The sequence below is a fragment of the Nuphar pumila genome, chromosome 12, assembly GCF_984573655.1.
Source record: "Nuphar pumila chromosome 12, dmNupPumi1.hap1.1, whole genome shotgun sequence".
Classification (NCBI taxonomy): domain Eukaryota; kingdom Viridiplantae; phylum Streptophyta; class Magnoliopsida; order Nymphaeales; family Nymphaeaceae; genus Nuphar; species Nuphar pumila.
Window position 1 is genome coordinate 62,429,128 of NC_143260.1, and position 21,195 is coordinate 62,450,322.

Here is a 21,195-nt window from a genome sequence, read left to right on the forward strand (position 1 = left end):
CATATGTTTTCATGGTTCAGAAAAGAATAATAACAAACAAATAATTCCTTCTGAATCTTGGGTGAACATCCAGCACCCGTGACAAGTGCTAGTACACGAGCTTTGGGTTTGTACCATTCGTGGGGTCTATCAAGGACTGGATTTCAAAAGTAATGGCCAGGTCCAGCATGAGCTGAAGAAGCAAAAATTCTTGAAACTAAAGTAATCTTTTATATATATATATATAAAACGAAGCTGAGGTTAGGCAGACCATACCTGTTCATTGAAATCAGGAAAATTACAACTTAGAAATCAACATCAGTAGGAATCCAATCTGAAGGTTTAACTTTCCAGATGCAATTACATTACAAGCTTCAGGGACTCTCTATGTAACTGAAACGGCAAAACTATTGCCATACCCATGTCAACACGGGGCAGGTCGGGTCCCGCACTATGTCTCATTTTGGGTCAACCACAGACCCGAAATGACTGGGGTCCAAAGGGCAGCCCATTATGGTCTCTCTCTCTCTCTCTCTCTCTCTCTCTCTCTCTCTCTCTCTCTCTCTCTCAAGAGGGGGAAGGGAGAGAGAGAGAGTCAAAAAACAAGGGAACGAGAGAGAGAGGGGGGGAGCATACCTCTTATTCTGCAACTCTAAAGAGAGAGGAAAGTGCAAAACAGAGATAAAACAAAAAACAAATAAGGGAAGGGCTAACCCCTTTTACCTTTTATAACACATGGCTTGGGTCGTGTGAAAAGATCAGGTGCAATATGATTGCACAAATATTTGTGCATTAAGCACTTGATCACCCTCCAAGTAGAGGGCATGTCAGAAGTGGGGCCCAAGGCCAGACGGAGGGTAATCATGTGCTTAAAGCACAAATATTTGGAAAATCATATTGACGCCAACTCAATCAGGTTTGGACTAGACTTGTGAACGAAGCTAGAGAAAGGTTTGATAAAGTCCAAAGTCTAGAACCAAACTCTCTGGACCTTAGGTCCAAACTTGTAGGTTGGACTCGAGGCTAAAAGAGTTTATATATATATAGTAGAGCCTTAGTGCTTGAACATTTGGTAATTGTAATAGGCACTTGATGAATTTTCCTGCTCTTTTGATATTTTTTTTGCAGTTTCAACCCTATAAATGTGCTGGGCATGGTCAATTTACGAAGAATCTTGGATCATGTGTTGGATGAAAAAAATGATATTTGGAGCCTAAAAATTTTATGAAGATTTTAAACCATTGATTTGTCGAACCTTATAAAACTCACCGATGTGTTGGAATAGAACACTTCAAGAGCTTATCCCTATAAAATCAAGTACATAGATCACACCTATACCGTCAGAATTTAAACAAAAAACAAAAAAAAAACTGACAAACCCATCAAGCACGGATGGTTAGCACTTAATGTTCAAGCACCTACACTCCCCCCCCTCTCTCTCTCTCTCTCTCTCTCTCTCTCTCTATCTCTCTCTCTCTCTCGACTGTTGTCATCATCATTATTTGTAGTATCATCTTTTTTGGGCTCGTTGCTCGAAGGCGGGCGGGCTATCAGGTGGATTGGCGGGTGTGACGAGGCATTTGTGCCTCGGTCAGGTAGATGCTTGCGGTCATGGGAATCCGGTCGGTCTGAGTCGCAGGTTATGTTGCTGCGGAACCTTTTGGTGGATCCATTCTTCGAGGTTGATAAGGATTGGGGACTGTCAGGGGTCGCCTGGGCGACTAAGGGTTCTCTCAGCCCCTATGCAGTTGCAACATCTTCAAATTCGTTTGCTATGTCCTATGAAGAGTCTGATGTTGGGTCTTTCTTTCGAAAGAGGTCTCACTTTTCGGAGGACTCAGTTCTTTCTCGGGCTCACAGGTCGCCTAGTATCGGAGTCTCGATCCGACAACGTTTTTTCTGCAGGCTAGTTGATGGCCTTTCAACCTTGGTTTCGTCTATCTCAAACAATTGCATCGTCTGTCCGCTTCGCCTGGTCTCCATCAGTTGGGTAAGTGCCCCTCTGTTAGTCGTGTATTGCAGGGCTCCGCCTGCATTGAACAACACCTCTTTTATCTGGGAGGGTGACTTTGAAGGCATGGGGGGTTCCCCAAACTCGGTCTATCTGTCGCCTGTGGGTTCGTCATCTATGAGTGATCATTTTTCATCCATTATGGGTCTGTCTATGGACGATGCAGCTCGGCGTCTCGAACTCGCGCTTACCCAAACCCAATTACTCAGCATCGATTCTGTTATGCGTGAGCCCCTGGCTGCGATCGCAGATCGTTTACCGACCTTGGTCGTGGATGAGGGGTGTTTCACGAACGTCAACACCCTATCTCCTTCGGTCGGGGGGTTATCTCAACCTGAGCGGGGTGGTCTCCCAATAAGGAGACGTCGTCGGCCCTCGCTTTCTCCATCCGACGAGTTTGGGGTCTCTCCTAGGCGGTTTGTGAGGATCCGTACTCCTCGGAGATTTCTGGACTTTCAGTTATGAAGATCTTGTGTTGGAATATTCGGGGACTGAATTGCCCCTCCAAATGTCTTTTCCTGGCGAGTTGGATCCGTCAAGAAAAGCATGATCTGATTGCACTTTGTGAAACGAAGATGGCAGATATCCCGAGCTCTGTCATCTCCGAAATCTGACGTTGTGCAGATTTCTTCTTCAAGCCTGCGATTCAATATGCGGGAGGCATCCTCATCCTCGGGAAGCATTCTCTAGCCTTATAATAGGTGGATGAAGGTAGGTTTTCCATATCCATTACTCTTCCACTTCTTTCAATCGCAAATCCAGCTGTGGTCACTATTGTGTATGGTCCCCACCGTCAAAGCCGGCGGGAGAAGTTTTGGTTGGACTTGAATAGGGTCATTGGTTCATTTGGGGACCATCATATAATTATGGGAGATTTCGACTGCCTTCTGTCTCCTATCGACTCAAGTATTCTGATGCCCTACTCAGCTTCAATGAGGATTTTCCAAAACTTTATTTAGATAAACCAGTTGTACCACGTTCCTCATATAGGCGAAGCTTTCTCGTGGACCAATCAACGATCTAGACCATGCTTTCGTCTGCTAGACAGGGTGCTTTTTCGTCAGATCTGCTGAGTTCTATTAATGACATTTCATGTTACCTACTTCCACCATATGTCTCGGACCATAGTCAGATTGTTATCCGATGGGGACAAGGCTTCACCGGCGATAGATCCTTTAGATTTGAGCAATGGTGGCTTAAGGAAGCGGGTTTCGAGTCATTAGTCCAACAATCTTGGAGTAGACCTTGCTATGCGGTCTGGGGGGCTACTAGATGCATGGTTAAGCTTTTTCGCCTATCCCGCGATATCAAATATTGGCTTATCTCTAATAAAATAAGCAAATTCCAAAATATGGAGGATTGGGAGCATGAGTTGTCTTCTATAAATCAGTCTCTCTTGGATACGACCTATATGAATACATCAGATATTGAAAGCCTTAATGCTAGATCGGTCGAGCTGACTCTTCTAGTACAATCTTGGCGTCTAAAGGATGAGATTCGTTGGAAGCAGCGGTCAAGGGTGACTTGGCTTAAAGCGGGTGACGGGAATACAAGGTTCTTTCATTCTTTAGCGTCGCACAGGCATCAAAGACATGCGATTCATTCTATGTATATCAACGGTGTCTCCTTTTCAGGTGATCAGGTAATCAATGTTGTCACCAACTATTTCTCTAACCTGTATTCCTGCAACCAAGCTGCAGGTGGCAATATGGGTACGACTTTATTTTTGTCCTTGGATCGAGCACTCTCCAACTCAATTCAGGGGTTATTCACCGAAGAAGAAATCGTCTCGGCGGTGCAGGACTCGTCTGGGTGGAAAGCTCCAGGTTTTGATGAGTATCCAGTGGATTGCTTTCGCATATTCTGGCAATGTGTTAAGAGTGACATTCTTAGTGTCTTCGCTAAGTTTCATCGCAATGGAAGATTGTCGGTTCATGCTCACCTAGCAATTGTGTCACTTATTCCTAAGGAGGAAGCCGCATCGGATATCTCGCGGTTTCGACCTATATTAGTGTTAGGGAGCTTATATCGCATTATTGCCAAGGTCTTTGCTAATAGGATGCAGTCAGTCGCTCATAGGATTTTTTCGGAGGCTCAGTTTGCCTTCATTCCTAACAGAAGGCTTCAACATTCCTTCATTTTGGCCACAAAAGTGTTGCACTCTCTGAAGATCAGCGGGGGGGGCTTCTTCACTCTTAAGCTTGACTTTCATAAAGCCTACGACTCTATTCATTGGCCGTTCCTCTTCAACATGTTGGCGAACCTGGGCTTCGGTAGGCGTTTCTCTAGCTGGGTGCATGAGCTGGTTACCAATGCTCAGTCACAGATTCAGATCAACGGGGTCAAGGAAAATCAGTTCAACCTTGGTCGTGGTCTTCGGCAAGGATGTCCTCTGTCTCCGTTACTCTTTAACATCGTCTCTGAAGGCATTGTAGTTTTGGTTAAGAGGGCAGTGGAGGATGGTCTAATTGAGTCTCTCGGTATACAAGAGTGTCGTAGTCAGATCCTGACTTTCGCTGATGACATATTTATCTTCGGAAGGGCGTCCATCCAACAAATGTTAAGATTCAAGTTTGTCCTTCTTTTTTTCCTATCGATGTCAGGGTTATCCATCAACTACGATAAGTGTTGTCTATCCATGGTCAATGCTCCTCTGTCAATGCTGGACATGGGCCAGCGGATATTCGGGTGCTCGGTATCGGAAAACTCCTTTTCTTACCTGGGTCTGCCGCTTCAAATCAGTCGTGTTATAACGGCAGCCTGAAGCGCTACTATTCAAAGGGTTCAGAACAAAATATCGGGCTGGCAAGCTTCCTACCTTTCTATCGCGGGTAGACTGACTTTCATCAAGCACATTATTTCTGCTATGCCAGAATTTTTTATGTCTATGTTCCTGATGCCTATGGGGGTTAGTAAGAAGCTAACTCATGTAGTGGCGAACTTTCTGTGATCGGGGCGAGGTACCAACAACAAACGCCACCTCATAGGATGGGACACACTTCGACTTCCCCTATATAGGGGGGGGGGGTTGGGAATCAAGGATCCAAGGCTGAGGAGTATGATTCTCGTCGTGAAGCAGAGCTGGCTTGCCCACCAACCTGGGTCCCCATGTGCAAGCATGCTTCTGGCTAAATACGGAGGTGTGGAATCCTTGGTGGGGGCCACTAGCGTGCGTCAACGAACAATGTCAAAGCTTCGTCGATCATGGATCCAAGCTTGGTCTACGGGTATGTTACATAATGGTAATGTTGACTCGCAGTCTCAGTTCGTTGGACGCATCTTTGCTCCGAACGGATCTTTCCGCTCAAAAGAAGGCTACCTCGCTCTCCTTTCGTCAGAGGTGGACCAGTTTTCGACGAGCCTGCTCTGGGGCAAGGGTCTGACTCCGAGATCATGTTTCCTGGCTTGGCTAATCTTACACGATCGGGTGCAGACTGACAATTTCCTCAAATCCATCAGATTCCATCAGCCGAGTAAATGTGTGTTGTGCGAGGCGGCCGAAGAATCTACGTTTCACCTTTTTTGGGAGTGCTCTGTCTTTCAAAACATTTTCAAGGTGACTTGGAATAAGTCGGGGGTCAGCGTGCGCCAAGAATCGTTCGCCAATGATTTGTTGTGGAGTCCTAAGCAAATTCGTCATTGCAACTATTGGCGAATTATTTGGCGAACCTGGCTTCTCTCGTCATGGTGGGTTGTATGGATGACTCGCAACAACGCTATCTTTCGGCATATTCCGACAATGTTCAACAAAATGGTGAACCTTATTTTGGCGGACGTGTATGCCATTCTTCGCATCAACATCCCCGATCTTCAACACAATCTGCCCACAAAGACCACTCATGATCCAGGTTGATGCTCGCCGACAAACTGGAGTTGTTTCATGTTTTTTTGTTATCTTTTTTTTTCATTTTTCTTTTCTCTTTCTTCTTTTTTCCTTCGTTTTGGGGCTCCTTGGCATGTCTTGGGCCTGGTGGGTTATCTGGTAGGTTCAATGTTGGTTGAACCTGTTTCGTAATGTTGATGGTTATAGTTCGGCTCTCTCTCTCTCTCTCTCTCTCTCTCTCTCTCTCTCTCTCTATATATATATATATATATATATATATATATATATATATATATATATGTGTGTGTGTGTGTGTGTGTGTGTGTCCCCGTACCCACATTTTTTAGAATTGTCATGGAGTACCCTATGTACCCGTACCCTGGTGACAACTTTCACTTTATCAAACTGCAACAGAACATTCAAATAAGTCCTCATCCACTAAAACAGACGACCTTCAAGTTCGGCATTCATGCAGCACGCTACGTCTCTTCTTGATGTCACTGTAACAATTTTGCAACCCTAATTCACAAATTGAAAAATTCTAGACCAATAAAACGATTCTCTCTTCATCATGTTGTCTTTGAACCATCCAGCTATTTTAAAGGCTCCTGTGAAGCCTATATACCTCGCCCTGTCAAAAATACTGAAAATATTTGATTTTGGAGAAACGATAAGCTTAATTCTTTAAAAGTCCAGTGGCCTCCCAAACATGTCATTGATATCAGCCATGGCTTCCTTGGTTATAACTGTTGGCCCAACCAGATCTTTTAGGTGGGGAAGAAGCAGATTCTACCAAATTCTCATCTAGTATTGTAAATCCACCAGTAGGCTGCTGCTCCTTCCTAAAGTCATTTCCGTCTCTCTTTGTTCTGTTTGTCTTGCCAAAATCCAATGGCTTACTAAACATGTTGTTCATGTCACTCATGGCCTCCTTCAAGTTTACTGTGGGATCTACCAAACCATGGTAGCATGCATTTTCTGTCTCAGGCTCACCTAAAATGGTAGTTCCAATGAATCTACACACTACTGTATCCTCGGTTGTTCTTATGGTTGATGAACTCTCAGTGTCTGAGCCACATTGAAGTTGACTCCGAAATTCAAAATGTGTAAATTTATCATTACCATCAACACGATTGTCATCAGCAACAGCAGCCAAGATTGTCAAGATACATCTAGAAGGATTCTCTCCATTGAGCATCTCTTGTTTCCTTTCTGTGTCAAATTTCTCAAACTTGGGATGGCATCCAAGTTGATCCTGTGATTCACAGTATGCTGCTTCATTGATCAAGCTGCTGCTTCCAGCACCAGCACCATAATCTTGGGCATCATCGTCATCAACCAGTATTTCAATGGAATCTCTGGTGGAACGCTTATGTGTATCATGTACTGCTTGCTTCCGTCTTGTCAATGGTTTCTCAAATTCAAGAGGCATTCCAAACATAGAATTAATGTCATTCATAGCTTCTTTTGTAAAGAGAGTAGGCTCAACCAACCCATGATGGTCTGCAGCTTCTGCAAAATCAGGCTAGTCAACAAGTGCTGCAGCGGTGAATCTGTGAATCATAATTGTATCTTCACCATGAGGCACTGAACCTGATGATAAGTTGTTGTTCTCTGCAACCTGACTAGTACAAGTTCCATTATCCATGTTTTCGTCTACAAATATCTCAATTGTTTCTTGCTTCCTAAATTTTTCTTCAACTTGATGTTGCTGTGCCTTTCGCCTGTTTCTTACTTGTACATCCAAAGGCTTTCTGAACATGCTATTTATGTCATCCATGACCTCTTTCGTGTTGATTGTTGGATCCACTAAACCATGGTGGCAAGCGTCTTCTGCTTCAGACTTTCCAATAATGGCAGAGCCTACAAACTTAGATACTACAATCGTGTCATCACCACAAAATGAAGAGGTTTTAAATGACTCCACATCACCACCATTTTGAAGTTCTAGGAAAGATTCACTGCCCTCAACTTCCTTGGGCGTAAATGAAGAATTAAGAACTTTAATACCAGAATTTTTCTCATCATTCCCGAAGTTAAACAAAGAAAAGCAACTAAGATCATCTTTTTCTTCTGGTGCACTGACGAAGAGAGCTGAAGAATCAGATACACCCTTTACCAAAGATGAGTTCCTTACAACATTTGCATTGTCTGTATCTTGAAAATGAGGTTCAATAGGAACAACTGAATATGTACAAGATTCAGAAGGTTCACCAATTCTCCCATCCCCGAATTTTTCATTTGACCTCAGTGAGTTATTAATACCCTTATCCATGTTTTGTTGGCTACAACGCACTTCTGGCAATCCAGCTTTTTCAAGACTTACAGAATCTGGGGCTTCCTTAGAAAACTGCCCCTTATCAGTTGTAAATAGAACTGCAATTAAAGCAATTTCCCTTTCAATAAACATTTGAATAAAATGTGGCAATTAAAAAAATTCTAAATTCAACAGGCAAATCATAAAAATAGTATACCTTCATTAGAAATTTAGAAGTTTCCCTACACCCTTCACCAACACCAAGGCTCTTGCTTTGGTACCTACAGGCAATTCTCTGCCAGCAAGTGATCCAACATCATTACAAACCACAACAAGAGAAAATCAAATGTAAGCAGGGACTTACTTTTTCCTGGCATCTTTTGTGAGCTTGCATGCAGCTAAGGAACTGCTCGTAAGATTTATGCAACTCATCAATAGGAACTGCAAGGCTGTTTTATGCTATCAATCAAGTGAATATAGATCCACATGAATGCATCAATAGCTTCTAAAATACAATCAAAGCATGTAGTGGTACTGATCCTAACATTACTAGTTAAATTTAGAGCACCTAAAATGTGATAATATCTTGGAGAATGCAAACTCAACATTGCTATTAGAGGTCAACATTTTGGCTGTTGCAAGGAATTGACATTTATAAATATCAAGGTTGTAATCATCCAGACCTTGCAAGGGAACTAGTTCCGACATGATTCCCCAGCAAGCAAAGTCTGGTTTACATATTCCTTTGAATAGGCTCAGTTTTCAATTTCATTTTGTCATCTGTGCCTTCAATCCAGCATCACAGTTGGTCTACAACATCAACTTTCTATTGAACTCCATTTTCCCATTTGGCACACATGATGGGCAATACTTTCTCTTCGGTTCAGCATTCAGTTTCTTATTCTTATGATCTGTATAGCATCCCCATTTCCTTATTTTTTGAATTTATCTTGCATCATGGCATTATTTTTGGAGGAATCCTGCCTACATGTCATCCACTGACCTCAGATAGCAAACAGAGAAGGTTTTGAGAACTAGGAGGATCACCACTGTCCTATTGGTTCTCAATATGATCTATAAACCAAGGTTGTAAGTTGTTAGAATTAGGGTTTCTGAGTTCCCTGCAGAGAGAAAAAAACAACAGCATATGGGGCTGAAAACACGCGATTCCCAATACGGGAAATTGTGCCCCTTGATTTTCCCATTTACATATGATACAAAGTAATAAGGAGGGGTATTTAGGTCAAAATAATAATAATAATAAACAACACGCCCCAGCATGTCATCTAACATGGATCTAGATCTTAATCCAGATCCTGCCTCACGCTAATAACCTCTCTCAAGTTGAGCATAGTTATCAACCATGGACAACTTGCTTCTTAAATACCAAAATTTGTTCGTCGTGAGGCCTTTGGTAAATAAGTCAGCTACTTGTTCTTTAGTTCGTACATATCTTGTCTCTATCTCTTGATCCTCCACTTTCTAACGAATGAAGTGTTGATCAATTTCAATATGTTTTGTCTTTCCATACTGTATAGGATTTACTAAATATTGATAGCCCCTTGATTGGATCATCCTCACTATACCGCGGTGGCTGCTCCATATAAAATTCTTCCTTAAGATGTCAATGCAAAAATGCATTTTTCACATCCAATTGACTTAATTTTCATCCATGATTGATTGTTAGGGATAAAATGATCTGAATGGTACCTATTTTAACAACATGACTAAAAGTTTCTTCATAATCATGTCCATACTCCCGTGTGAGCCATTTTGCTACCAACCATGTGTTGTATCTCTCAATGGTACCATTAGGTCTGTATTTTATTTTATACACCCATTTTAAGCCAACTACATTTTTATCAGGTGGTCTTTTTATTATCTCTCAAGTCTGACACTAATGTAAAGCCATCATTTCTTCATTCATGGCTTCTATCCACTTATTTGATTGCACTGCATGATGAAACATTTTGGGTTCCTAATGCCTCTCAATCTGAGTGAGAAAATATTGAAAATCCATGCTGAAATTTTCATAACTAATCCATCTTTCAATCGGATGTCTCACCCTATTTGACCTTAATGGCTCAAGTTACTCCCTTGATCTTACTGTGGTTGTTGGCCACTCGAGATTGGTTGTTGTTGACTCTGATTGCGTCTTGTGTAGACACACCCTTCAAATCTGCCTGAAGTTATTGATACATTGTCAGAATCAGATTCTATATTGAGCTCAGGTGAGGCATTCTTTTGATGAGTATTCACCACCACCATCACACTGGAAATATAGAATGTTTAAGGAGAAGTGGGTATGAACATAGACACAAAATTGTGTACACACATCAAAAACTTCATATTTATGTTTTAAGAAGAATATCCAATAATAACGAAAAGAATCATCAATGAATGAAACATAATATTTACTACCAGAAAACGAAACAAGTGGAGATGGTCCTCATACATTAGAATGAATAATTTCAAATGGTCTCGAAACCCTTTTATTATATGAATTGAATGAAAGTACATGACTTTTGCAAACTTGACAACTAGGACATAGACTATCACTAGACTCTTGATCAAAGACAGATTTAGGCAACATTTTATTTGAAACCAATCTCTCAATGAAAACTCTATCACAATGACTACTATGACAAACACTTGAATGACCAAACTTTGAAATACTGAAGACACATGCAAATGACCCAGGCTTCAAACGACTATCCAATTTAGCTCGAGCATTCAAGGGATCTTCTTTAAATACATACATGTTGCCATATCTTTCTCCTTCAGTGAACGTCTTCCTCGTTTGAAGATCCTTAACATACACAAAAGATAGAGTAAATTCAATATAGGAATTGGTGTCATCGACAAGTTTAGAAACAGAGACTATTTTTTATGTTAGGAGAACACAACACATTGGACAATTGAATGGGATGAGATTTAGACATAGGAATGAGAATCTTTTCAGAGTGTGTGATGGGATGCCATCTACCATCTCCAATAACAATGTTATTTTTACCAAAATAAAGAATTAACTTAGAGAATTTACCCGTATCACCTGTGATATGAATGGCAACCCTTAAATCCACATAGCAAACACCCTAATCATTTTGTATAAAACTCAACCCAGAAAGTGCAACCAAAAGAAGTTCTTTGTCAGGACCATGTTATCCCTTGTTCAACCCTTGATCACTAGACAGAGGTTTACACAGTGCTTCAAGATTATATCATGAATCATCCTTGAACCAACATTTTGCTTTTACATGACCTTTCTTTTTGCAAAAATAACACGTAGGAATATTGTTATTGGAAGTACCTCTTTCTGCAAAAGGGGGTCTATTAGGAGTAGGAAGTATTTCACATCCTCCCTGATAAAAACCTTTGCCTCGACCACCACATCAACAATTAGGAAATATTTTTGTAACCAACACATAATGACATCTCATCGCTAAAAAGTTTGGCCTTCATATCATCAAAACTACAAGTAGTCCCAATGTACTGAAGAGTAGTGGACAACACATGAAATTCAGGTCCCAAACCAACCAAAGCTTGCTAAATTGTCTTTCTCAGAAACTTCGCATCTAATCAATGCTAACTGATTTGTAGTGGACTTGATTTTGTTGAAGTACTCCATAATAAACATGGATGCTTCCTTTTTCAACATCTAGAATTCTTTTTTTTAGGTAAATAACCTTAGCTTCTGAAATATGAGAGTAAGTTTGCACCAATGTATTCCATAACACCATGTCACTGCAATCATCTGGTATTTTCACTAATACCTCCTGAGATAGAGTGAAAGTAATGTATGCAACTAAAATCTTATCATTCTCCATCCATATGGTATAACCTGAATTATGAACTATTTTGGTTGCACAACCCCTTTGTCATCTTTAACTTCCTGCACAAGAAACTCAGATGGAGCAGTTATTGATCCATCTAGGTGACCAAAAAAGATCCTGGCTCCTAATAAAATGAATGATTTACCTTTTCCAGATAAGGAAGTTAGAATTATTAAGCTTTTCAGAGATCAATTGACTAAAAAAATTAGCAAAGATAGACCCTTGAAAAGAATTTGGATCCAAGAGAGATAAATGAAAACAAACAATGCCAAATGATAAACCACAGGTATGAAACAATAAAACCACAGGTATAGATGATAATGAAAAAGACTATATCACACGACAAATCAAATGCAGAAAATGATAATAAGCAAAGACGTCACACAATAGGCCACGATTTTTTCATTTTGGAGATCAGATTAAAAAATAACTCTACGATTACCAGTAATCACCAAGAATATTTTTCAGCAAACCAACATATCGATATCGATGTTGGGTTGCAATCGCACCATAGTCATATATCAAATATCGTGTGATGCAAAAGAATAAGATTTGATCAAAAAGAAATAGAATAGGAAGCAATAATACCAAACACGTTTTTTTTTAGAGAAAAACGCGACCAAAGCACGTTTTGAGAGAGGAATGTGTTAGGAACATAAAGATCCAAACACATTTTTTTTATGAGAGCGTGACCCAAGAATTCAAGAGAAGAAAAATCAAGTAATATTTATGGGAATCAAGAATGACGAGAGGAAATAAACGCAAATTTGAGAAGAAAGGTCTGATTTAAAGAAACTTTGAAGAGAATTAGAAGATTACATGGGGCACGTTTGGAAGAGAGAAAAACTCTCATAGGAAAAGAAAGTTTTGCCTTAAGAGTTTTTTATATGAGAAGTTGTCCACAAGAAAGTTTTTCGCTTGTTTATGTAGCATGAGAAAAACAAAGTGGGAAACTGTGAAAAAATGAGAGAGAAGAGGAGGAGGGTGGTGGTGATGGTGAGCGGTGGAGAGATGTGGTAAAATGGGTGATGGAAAGTGTAAAAATATATTTTTTCTTGGTAGGAAACATTCCTTACCACTCCCCCCCCCCCCGCCCCATGGAGGAATGTTTCCTATCAAAAAGTGTATTGTTTAGAAAAACTTGCTCAGCGAAAAAGCCTCTCTTGTTTGAAAGAGTAGGAAAATCTATATGGATTTTCTATTTTGCATCACTTTTCATACATCTTTCTCCCTTCTAAACGTGCCCCTGGATAAAGGAAAATCAGATCTTGAGGGTCACAAAGATTTACCAGTCCTGAGAAAAGAAAACAGCAGCACATGGGGCTGAAAATACATGACTCCCAATATGAAAAATCTTGCCTCTTGCTTTTCTTTTATGTTCACCTATGGATTAGTTACATACCGAAAATACCCACATTTACATATGTTACAAAGTACTAAGGAGGAGCATTTAGGTCAAGAAGAAAACTAATAATAAACAACATGTTCCAGCATGGTGTCTAACACAACTCTGAATCTTGATCCTGATTTGGCCTCACGCTAATAGTAAGTATCATATCATTACCCGTATAAGTCAAGCCCAAAATAAGATATGTATCGTAAAGTAAAAAAATTGTGATGTTTTAATAAAAAAATTCAAAAAATCATGAAAAATAAAAAAAATAGCAAAAAATCTAAAAATCATAACACATGAAACAATGATGAATTGCACAAAGTACAACCATAAAATTACATATGAAGCATTCATGTCTCTATGAGCTGGCATAAGACATCATCAAACATCAACTATCTTAAAAGAATGATGCAAAATATTAAATATCTTGCAATTAAGAACATGCCATAAGTCTCATACTTTCATATTATATAAACAAAAAATATTATGGCAATAGTTGCATTCGATTTTCATTCAGTTTTCATTCATTACTTGAGTGCCCCATTATCATGTCGGATAATCTGATGTCGTCTTTGTTGGAGGAGTGTGGAGCCTAATTTCTACCTTGATATAAATCTCTAATTTTCATGGATCCAACTTCACGGTAAGTTGGCGAAGGGTTGCAGAGAGGAAGCACCATCTGCCCTTAAGGTCAGGGTTTGGGGGCTCATGCCCCCAAGGAGAAAATTTTTTATAAGATAGTTTTGGAATTTTAGTCATGATATATTTTTTACCTTAATCCACTTTCTTGAGTGAAAAATGGTAGAAATGCACCCTCACTTGATCAAACCACAAAATCTCTCTCTTGCGCACGAATCAGCCCCCATATCACTCTCATGACTCCTAGGGTACATGGATACCCATCTAATGGCCTCTGCACAAATGCAGAAGTCGGACCTCAAGAGGACTTTAAATCCAAAAAATAAAACATGTTTCAGCCTTTTTCTAAAATGCGATGAAGGTGTATCATATGATACACCATGTATCATAATATACAACACAATACATGGTTGTATCATACACTATATATGATATGGATACAATACACACTCATATCATGATACAAGTGTGCATCGTATCCTTTTTTCCCATAATAATGATATGTATCATACGTATCGTACGATACAGTATGATACTTGCAATATTGGTTCAAACCAATGTTGTAAATAGTGTATCGAAATCTGCATCGCATGAGCCTCAGATACAAGTATATTGTATTATATCATATCGTATCATACAATATGGGGAAAATGTTGAATTAAAAACAACAAAAAATCTGAAAATTACAAAAAAACATAAAAATTATAGAATACAATAGAAAAAAAAGAACATGAATATATGCATTATGAGCAACTAAACATAAACATGCACTAGTAAAACATTAGATACGATATTCATAACACTCATAACAAACATTTAACAAAAGTCACAAGTCACAAGCATGAATGTTTGATATCAAAGTTATATATTGCTTAACAAAACAAAAGAAGCATTCTAATCTATCAATCATAATGAAAACGATAATCAAATCATGGATCTTCTTCTTCTGAGTTGTCTTCTTTTCCTCCTTCATCCATATTCATCTCTAGGCCAGCATAATCATTGTTATCATCCACTTGAGCCTCCATCTCAGTCTCAAGTTGCTTCCAATCTATGTCACACAGACTCGGCTAGGGAGGCACCGCACCCGAGTCGACACGCCCCGACACGGGTGCGGCTTCGGACACGGCTTGGACTCGGTCAACGAGTCAAGGCCGAGTTCGTCCTTGTTTTGGACTCGGTCAACGTTGACTGAGTCCAAAAATGTTCATTTTTAGGCAAAAAAAATGATCTTTTTATATATTTTTTTAAAATATATATATATATAGCATGATTCTCAAACATAAGCCCCAGAGAAAAAAAAATCTGGGGGGCGCTGCCCCCCTACGGCCCCCCCTGGACCCCCGCCCGCTGACCGCACAGCGGGACCCGTGTCGGGGGGAGCCCTCGGAACCCCCTTTCTGCAAGGGCAAAAGTACAATTTGCAAAGTTTATAAAAACACTCATGCTGGTGCCAAACTTTAGAGGACAATATCCACATATATGCACACAGGATATATTATTATTATATATATATATAGCCGAGTCCCCGTGTCCAAAATTTTTAAAATTGCACCGCACCCGTGTCGCACCCGCACCCATGTGACATAGCTTCCAATCCTTATCATCATCCAAGACACCACTCATCTAATATAATCAAGGTTGTAAATACTGATGGGAACGTAATTGCTCTCCTGGCATCTTCTCGATTTTTTTTCTATTTGTTTGCAATATTGAGATATTAATTAGAATACAAGTTGTACTGAAGTGGATTCACTAACATATATCTTAATGGAACCTTTGCTTCAATCTCATGTTGTAGGCAACAAATTTATGATCATTTAATCAAGAGTGCATCAATCTATTCCTTTTCTTTGTGTGAATGCGCTAAAAAAAACTCCAATTTCTCTCGCATCCACTTGCAATGCATCCCTAACCAATGTTGCAAGTATCGTACCATAATGTACTATACGTATCGTTACTTTGGGTTTTGTGATACGATACACACTCGTATCGCAATATAAGTGTGTATCGTACCTGTATCGGATGTATCGTACATGTATTGTGTTATACCGTACGATACACGATCTTGCACTTAAAAATAACTTGAAACTCGATTTTTAAGTTTTGGGTATTAAAGGATTCTTGAGAGCCGACTTCTACATTTCTCTTAAGGTTATTAGAAGGGAACTCATGCATCCTAGGAGCCGAGAGATCGATTTGGGGGTCGATCAGTATGCAAGGAGCTTTTGCGATTTTTTCAAGAGTGAATTTTCATTATTTTCTCACTCAAGGAAGTGGGTTAAGGTAAAAAATCTCTATTATTTGCTTCTTATTATGTTTTTTGGGGGCAAGATAGCATCAGAGGATCCGACGTGGCAAATGGGCACTCAAGTCTCAAGTGCAACTATTGTCAAAAAAAAAATTCGGGTGGTATCTCTCGGTTGAAGCATCATTAGCAAGGACAAATCATAATATGCAAGCATGCACTTTAAGAAAATTGTCGAATGCCGTGAAATAGTAATGTCAGAAATTACTTGACGATCTCGAAGGAAAATACAAGAGAGATGAATGGGGTATTCGAAGCCCTGGGAGGATGTATATACGAAGATGAGCTCCCTACTTTTGATCTTACAGCCCATAGCATAGGATCAGAAGTAAGAAATTCTGCAACAAAAGGTAAAGGTGTGGTTGGCACCAGTATTAGTGTCGCCGCCAGCACAAAAAGAAGAGGGGGAGGGAATTATTCGAGATGAGGTAGAGTTAGAGGCCCTATTAAGAGTTTTTTTCCTCGTACGACTCCCCCTGGGGTGCAGCCCAACATTCGTACTGTTTTGACTCATCAACATTTAGTCGAGCAGACAGATGTCACGGTTGGGAGATGGTTTTATGATGTCTGCATTCCTTTCAAAAAGGCAAATTTCTTTAATTTTCAAGTTATGGCAGATGTCATAACCAGTATTGGGGCTAAATATAAAATGTGTCATATCATGCTTTGAGAGAAAAAAAATTAGAAGCTAATGTGAAAGAACTGAAGGCATATTGTGATGCAGAAGAAGCAATCTTGGAGAGAAACTGGGTGTAGCATCATGGCAAATGGGTGGACACATAAAAAGTCAAGAACCTTGATAAATTTTATTGTTTATTGCCTCAAAGGAACTATGTCTTTGAAGCCAATTGATATGTATGATACACTCAAGACAGCAGATGTATAGCTCAGAGTTTTTTATCAGGTTGTGCAAGAAGTTGAACTTCAAAATATTGTGCAATTTATTATTGATAATACAGCAAATTATAGAGTAGCGGGTAAAGAAATGGCAAAAAAAATTGGGTTTTTTTTTTACCCCGTGTGTTGCCCATTGCATAGACCTCGTGCTTGAGGACATCAGACCTCGTGCTTGAGGACATCAGTAGCATGGATGAGGTACAACAAACAGTTGAATGCTACCAAGAAATTACTAAATGTATTTACAATCATGCATAGGTTTTAAGACTAATGAAAAAATACATTGGTGGTGTTGAGTTGATTCATAGTGCAGTTACTAGATTTACTACAAATTTTTTTATAGTGAAAGTCTAGTAAATAATAGAGTTGCGCTAAAAAAATGTTTTCATTGGATGAGTGGAATGCATATCCCCATGCATAAAAAAGAAAGCCCAGAGAAATTATACATTTTGTATTGAAAAGTTAATTTCGGGATTCGTGCATGAAGTTGAGAATAACTATACATTTAGTGAAAATGCTTAGACTGGATGGGAGTGAAGACAAACCAGCTATGGGTTATCTCTAATAAGGCCATTGATAAGGCAAAAAGGGTCATTAGAGATAATTTGAAAGGGAAGAAAAAATTATACATACCTATATAGAACATCGTTGATCATAGGTGGAGTAAGCAACTTTGTCGACCTCTTCATACTACAGTATATTATTTAAATCATGCATTTAGATAATCCCCTACGTTTAAAATGAACAAGTCAACAAGAGACTTTTGGATTGCATCGAAAAGTTAAACCCTGATTATAGCATTCAAGATCAAATTCATAAGGAAATGAAAACCTATGATAATGTATTGTATGATATAGAGAGAGTTGCAAAAGTGTGAAACCGTGTCACAATACGTTGAGGTAATTTATTTAGTATATTTCAATTTTAATTTCATATTGTTATTTAATTACAATGTTTTGTATGATTGTATATTTGTTAGTCTTATTAATTTCTCATTTTCTTGTTTTTTTCAAACATATGGTGGGACAGTTTTGGAAGAGATATTCCAAAATTGAGAGTTTTAGTCATTCGCATTCTTAGTCAAACATGTAGTGCAAGTGGATATAAGAGAAACTCGAGTATCTTTGAGCAAATCCACACCAAAAGAAGAAATAGATTAGAGCATAAAAGGCTCAATGACCTCATCTGCGTTCACTATAACTTACGATTCAAACAGAGGTATATAAAATTATAAAGTTTATTTGTCATTTTTATGTGTTTATTTAAAAGAAATTATAGCATTCAAAACTCAACTAATTTTAATTTTCTTTATGTCATCTTTTTAGGCAAATTGAAAAGTTATCATCAAGGACGCACAAAAAGCAATTTAATCTCAGCAATTTGAAAGATTTTGATAAATTGGATGCATGGGTGGAAGAAGTAGAGACTTTCTTGAATGAAGAGGACATTCAGTGGATTAGCGTGAAAAGAGCACAAGACTTATGCATTTGCTTTAATTCATTTTGATAAATGACAAGGCTCCGTAAAGTCAAAACATTTGTAGCAAACCTTGTTAATGTCGAGCGTATCAACTCAACTCCCTTGATAAACCTTCTCATCAAGTTTAGGATGATTAAATGATTATAAATGAATTTTGCTACTTTTTTGCATATCTCAATGCACTCAAAAATGCTCTTACAAATATCTTCAAGCATGAGATCAATGCAATGTGTTGCGCATAGACACCAAAAAAAACATTTATATTCTTCTTACAACATTAATACAACAGTTTTGAAGTTTGTTGTATTATCAGTAATGAATTGGACCACATTTTCAAGCTTAACATCCTCCACCACATCTTTAAAAATCACAAGCCCTTTGTCATCTTTTATATATTAGACATATAAACATATTTCAAAAACATAACACCTTTAGGATATGAAACCAAAAAAATTACCAAATTTTGTTGTCGCATGTCTGTCCACCCATCTGCCATAATGGTGCATCCCGTAGTGTTTCAAGACTCTTTGAACTCACCACACCACTACTTAACTTTTTCAACAACTTGCTTCAAAATCTTGCCCCTCAATGCATAGTAGGAGGGCATCTTGTAACCAGCTCCTATACTAGTTATTGCATCAGCCACTAGCACTTTTGACAACTAAGGACACCATGGCATGTATGCATGAAGATAACCTAGCTCAACCTCAAGCAGAGCTTGGGGTCTGTTACGGGGTGTGCTAAGTTGAGGTCAAACCGATCAGGTACAAGCTTGGCTCATCTTGTATACATTCCTAGCCAAGAATGTTGTTCAGAAGAAGAATATTAGGCCCTAAAGTTAGGTGCACTCATAAATTTTTTAAGGAAGATAAAGTGTTGACTTCCCCAATCCACTTTTGGTGATAAAGAGCAAGCTTTGGGTTTGATACTATGTAGCAATGTCACATAGATACGCCTAAAAGGCCGTGGGACTATGTTTTTGTAGTTGCCATTAGAAAAGTATTATATAAAAGTTCCCGATGGGAGTAACTTGGAGTACCCCTGTTAGATAGCTATGTAGAGTTAAAAGCAGTAAACATATTGAAATTCAATTGCTTTTGTTTTAACCACAGAAAAGTTAATGCTCTACATATACTCAGTGCTTCAACTTGCAGAAAAGCTTGGGAAAACTACTGGTGAACTATTTAGTCTCAACAGCTATGACTTCTACCTAAACAGAAGAGAATTGAAGCAACAGCAATACAAAGCTAATCGGGTCCTTCATTGGCATTGCATCAGAACATTTGCAATTGCATTTTTTAATACATTAAGGAGAGTTGGATCTTATACTATATGAGGACTATTATTTTTCACCTTATATACATTCATGCACTTTGAGTAATACTGAGAAAAAAACAATAATTGAACGAATTAGAACAACATTCTCCCAGTTTTTCAGATAGCATGTACAATCAAGATCAGATGCTATCTCCAGTGTCTGATGACTAAATGAATTGAAAACTGTTAGGCCTTTATAACAACTATAATCAATATAAATCAAACAGCCCACAATAAGGAGTGCCCAACTAAGGGGTAGAGGAGTTAATAACCAGATAATTCAAAGTTTAGCAAACATAATACAATTATCGGCAAAGATGGCAGATTTAATTCCATGATCAAATGGAAGACTGAAATATTTAATGGCAATGCAGTAAAACACAATGTCAGGAACGGGGAAAGAAAAACGCTGTAATCAATTTCTCTTTGGCACACGATTTGACCCTTTCAATCCAAACATATAACGATAGCAGTAACTAGAATATGTTGCATTATGAATGAATTGATCTGCGGCTTCTGCAACATGGAAAAATGATAGACAGCAGCTACCCAGAAAAACAAAAGGTGCCAGAAGCACTTGCTTTTTCACTGCAAGTTGATACATTCTGTCAGATTCAGCATATTTTTTACGCTTCTCGTAATACAGAGCATATGCCTGGTGGTAAAGAGCCCTCTTCGTGCCAATTCTACACGACTCCATCATCTTCAACAACTCACCAGGATCATCTACAAAATCCACCTTCCATTACACCACAAAAGTATAGTTATTCTAGTGCCCAGACAGTCATATACTCTAGCAGAATATCCAACCACAATAACACAAAACAGTGCAAACAGGAACAAAGAAACTACCAGATGAATGCAAACTTGAAGAAATCGAGCATCGTTTCTGTACCGCCTGTCGTCCTTAAAGGTCTGGACGCACTTCTGAAGGAACCGGGGGAGCTTCTGCTTCAAGAGATCTGGGGGAAGAGCCTGCTTCATCTTCCGGATCCCTCTAATCGACATCCATCGAACAATACGCACACAATAAGCAACACTTCAAGAGAAGAAGAAAAATGAGGATCGAATCGAAGAAGAAAGCGGGCGTGTATCATACCGGAGCCAAGGAAGAAGAGGGTCATCGCCAGCGTAGTTCTTTATCTCGGAAATTGGGGAAGAGAAGATATGAGCGTGGCCATCGTTCATCGTAAATCAAGACTCGGTCTACAAACGAAAACGTCAGCATGAACTACCGATCGAAACGCCAATTTGTGGAT

General features: G+C 39.1%; 2 protein-coding genes across 2 annotated transcripts; both read right to left on the bottom strand.

Annotated features, from left to right (window-relative positions):
* Positions 1 to 6,534: 6,534 nt before the first annotated feature.
* LOC149820985 (uncharacterized) lies at positions 6,535 to 7,272 on the bottom strand. Its single transcript, XM_089981876.1, has one exon. The coding sequence runs from the start codon at positions 7,270 to 7,272 to the stop codon at positions 6,535 to 6,537; it is 738 nt and encodes a 245-aa protein (XP_089838002.1).
* A 66-nt stretch (positions 7,273 to 7,338) lies between these two features.
* Positions 7,339 to 21,124, bottom strand: LOC149820986 (uncharacterized). The gene is made up of 6 exons (XM_089981877.1): positions 21,036 to 21,124; positions 20,789 to 20,933; positions 20,518 to 20,675; positions 8,435 to 8,519; positions 8,288 to 8,365; positions 7,339 to 8,169 (listed from the first exon to the last, which is right to left on the bottom strand). Exons 1-6 carry the CDS (start codon positions 21,122 to 21,124, stop codon positions 7,339 to 7,341), a joined length of 1,386 nt encoding a protein of 461 aa, XP_089838003.1.
* Between the last annotated feature and the right edge of the window lie 71 nt (positions 21,125 to 21,195).

Excerpts from the sequence above, each read along its gene's own strand:
- LOC149820985 (XM_089981876.1), bottom strand. The coding sequence starts at position 7,272 with ATGAATGACATTAATTCTATGTTTGGAATGCCTCTTGAATTTGAGAAA.
- LOC149820986 (XM_089981877.1), bottom strand. The coding sequence starts at position 21,124 with ATGAACGATGGCCACGCTCATATCTTCTCTTCCCCAATTTCCGAGATA. Across the intron at positions 20,934-21,035 it reads CCTCTTCTTCCTTGGCTCCG|AGGGATCCGGAAGATGAAGC; the intron begins GTATGATACACG and ends GATGTCGATTAG. Across the intron at positions 8,170-8,287 it reads CTTCTAAATTTCTAATGAAG|GGGCAGTTTTCTAAGGAAGC; the intron begins GTATACTATTTT and ends ACAACTGATAAG.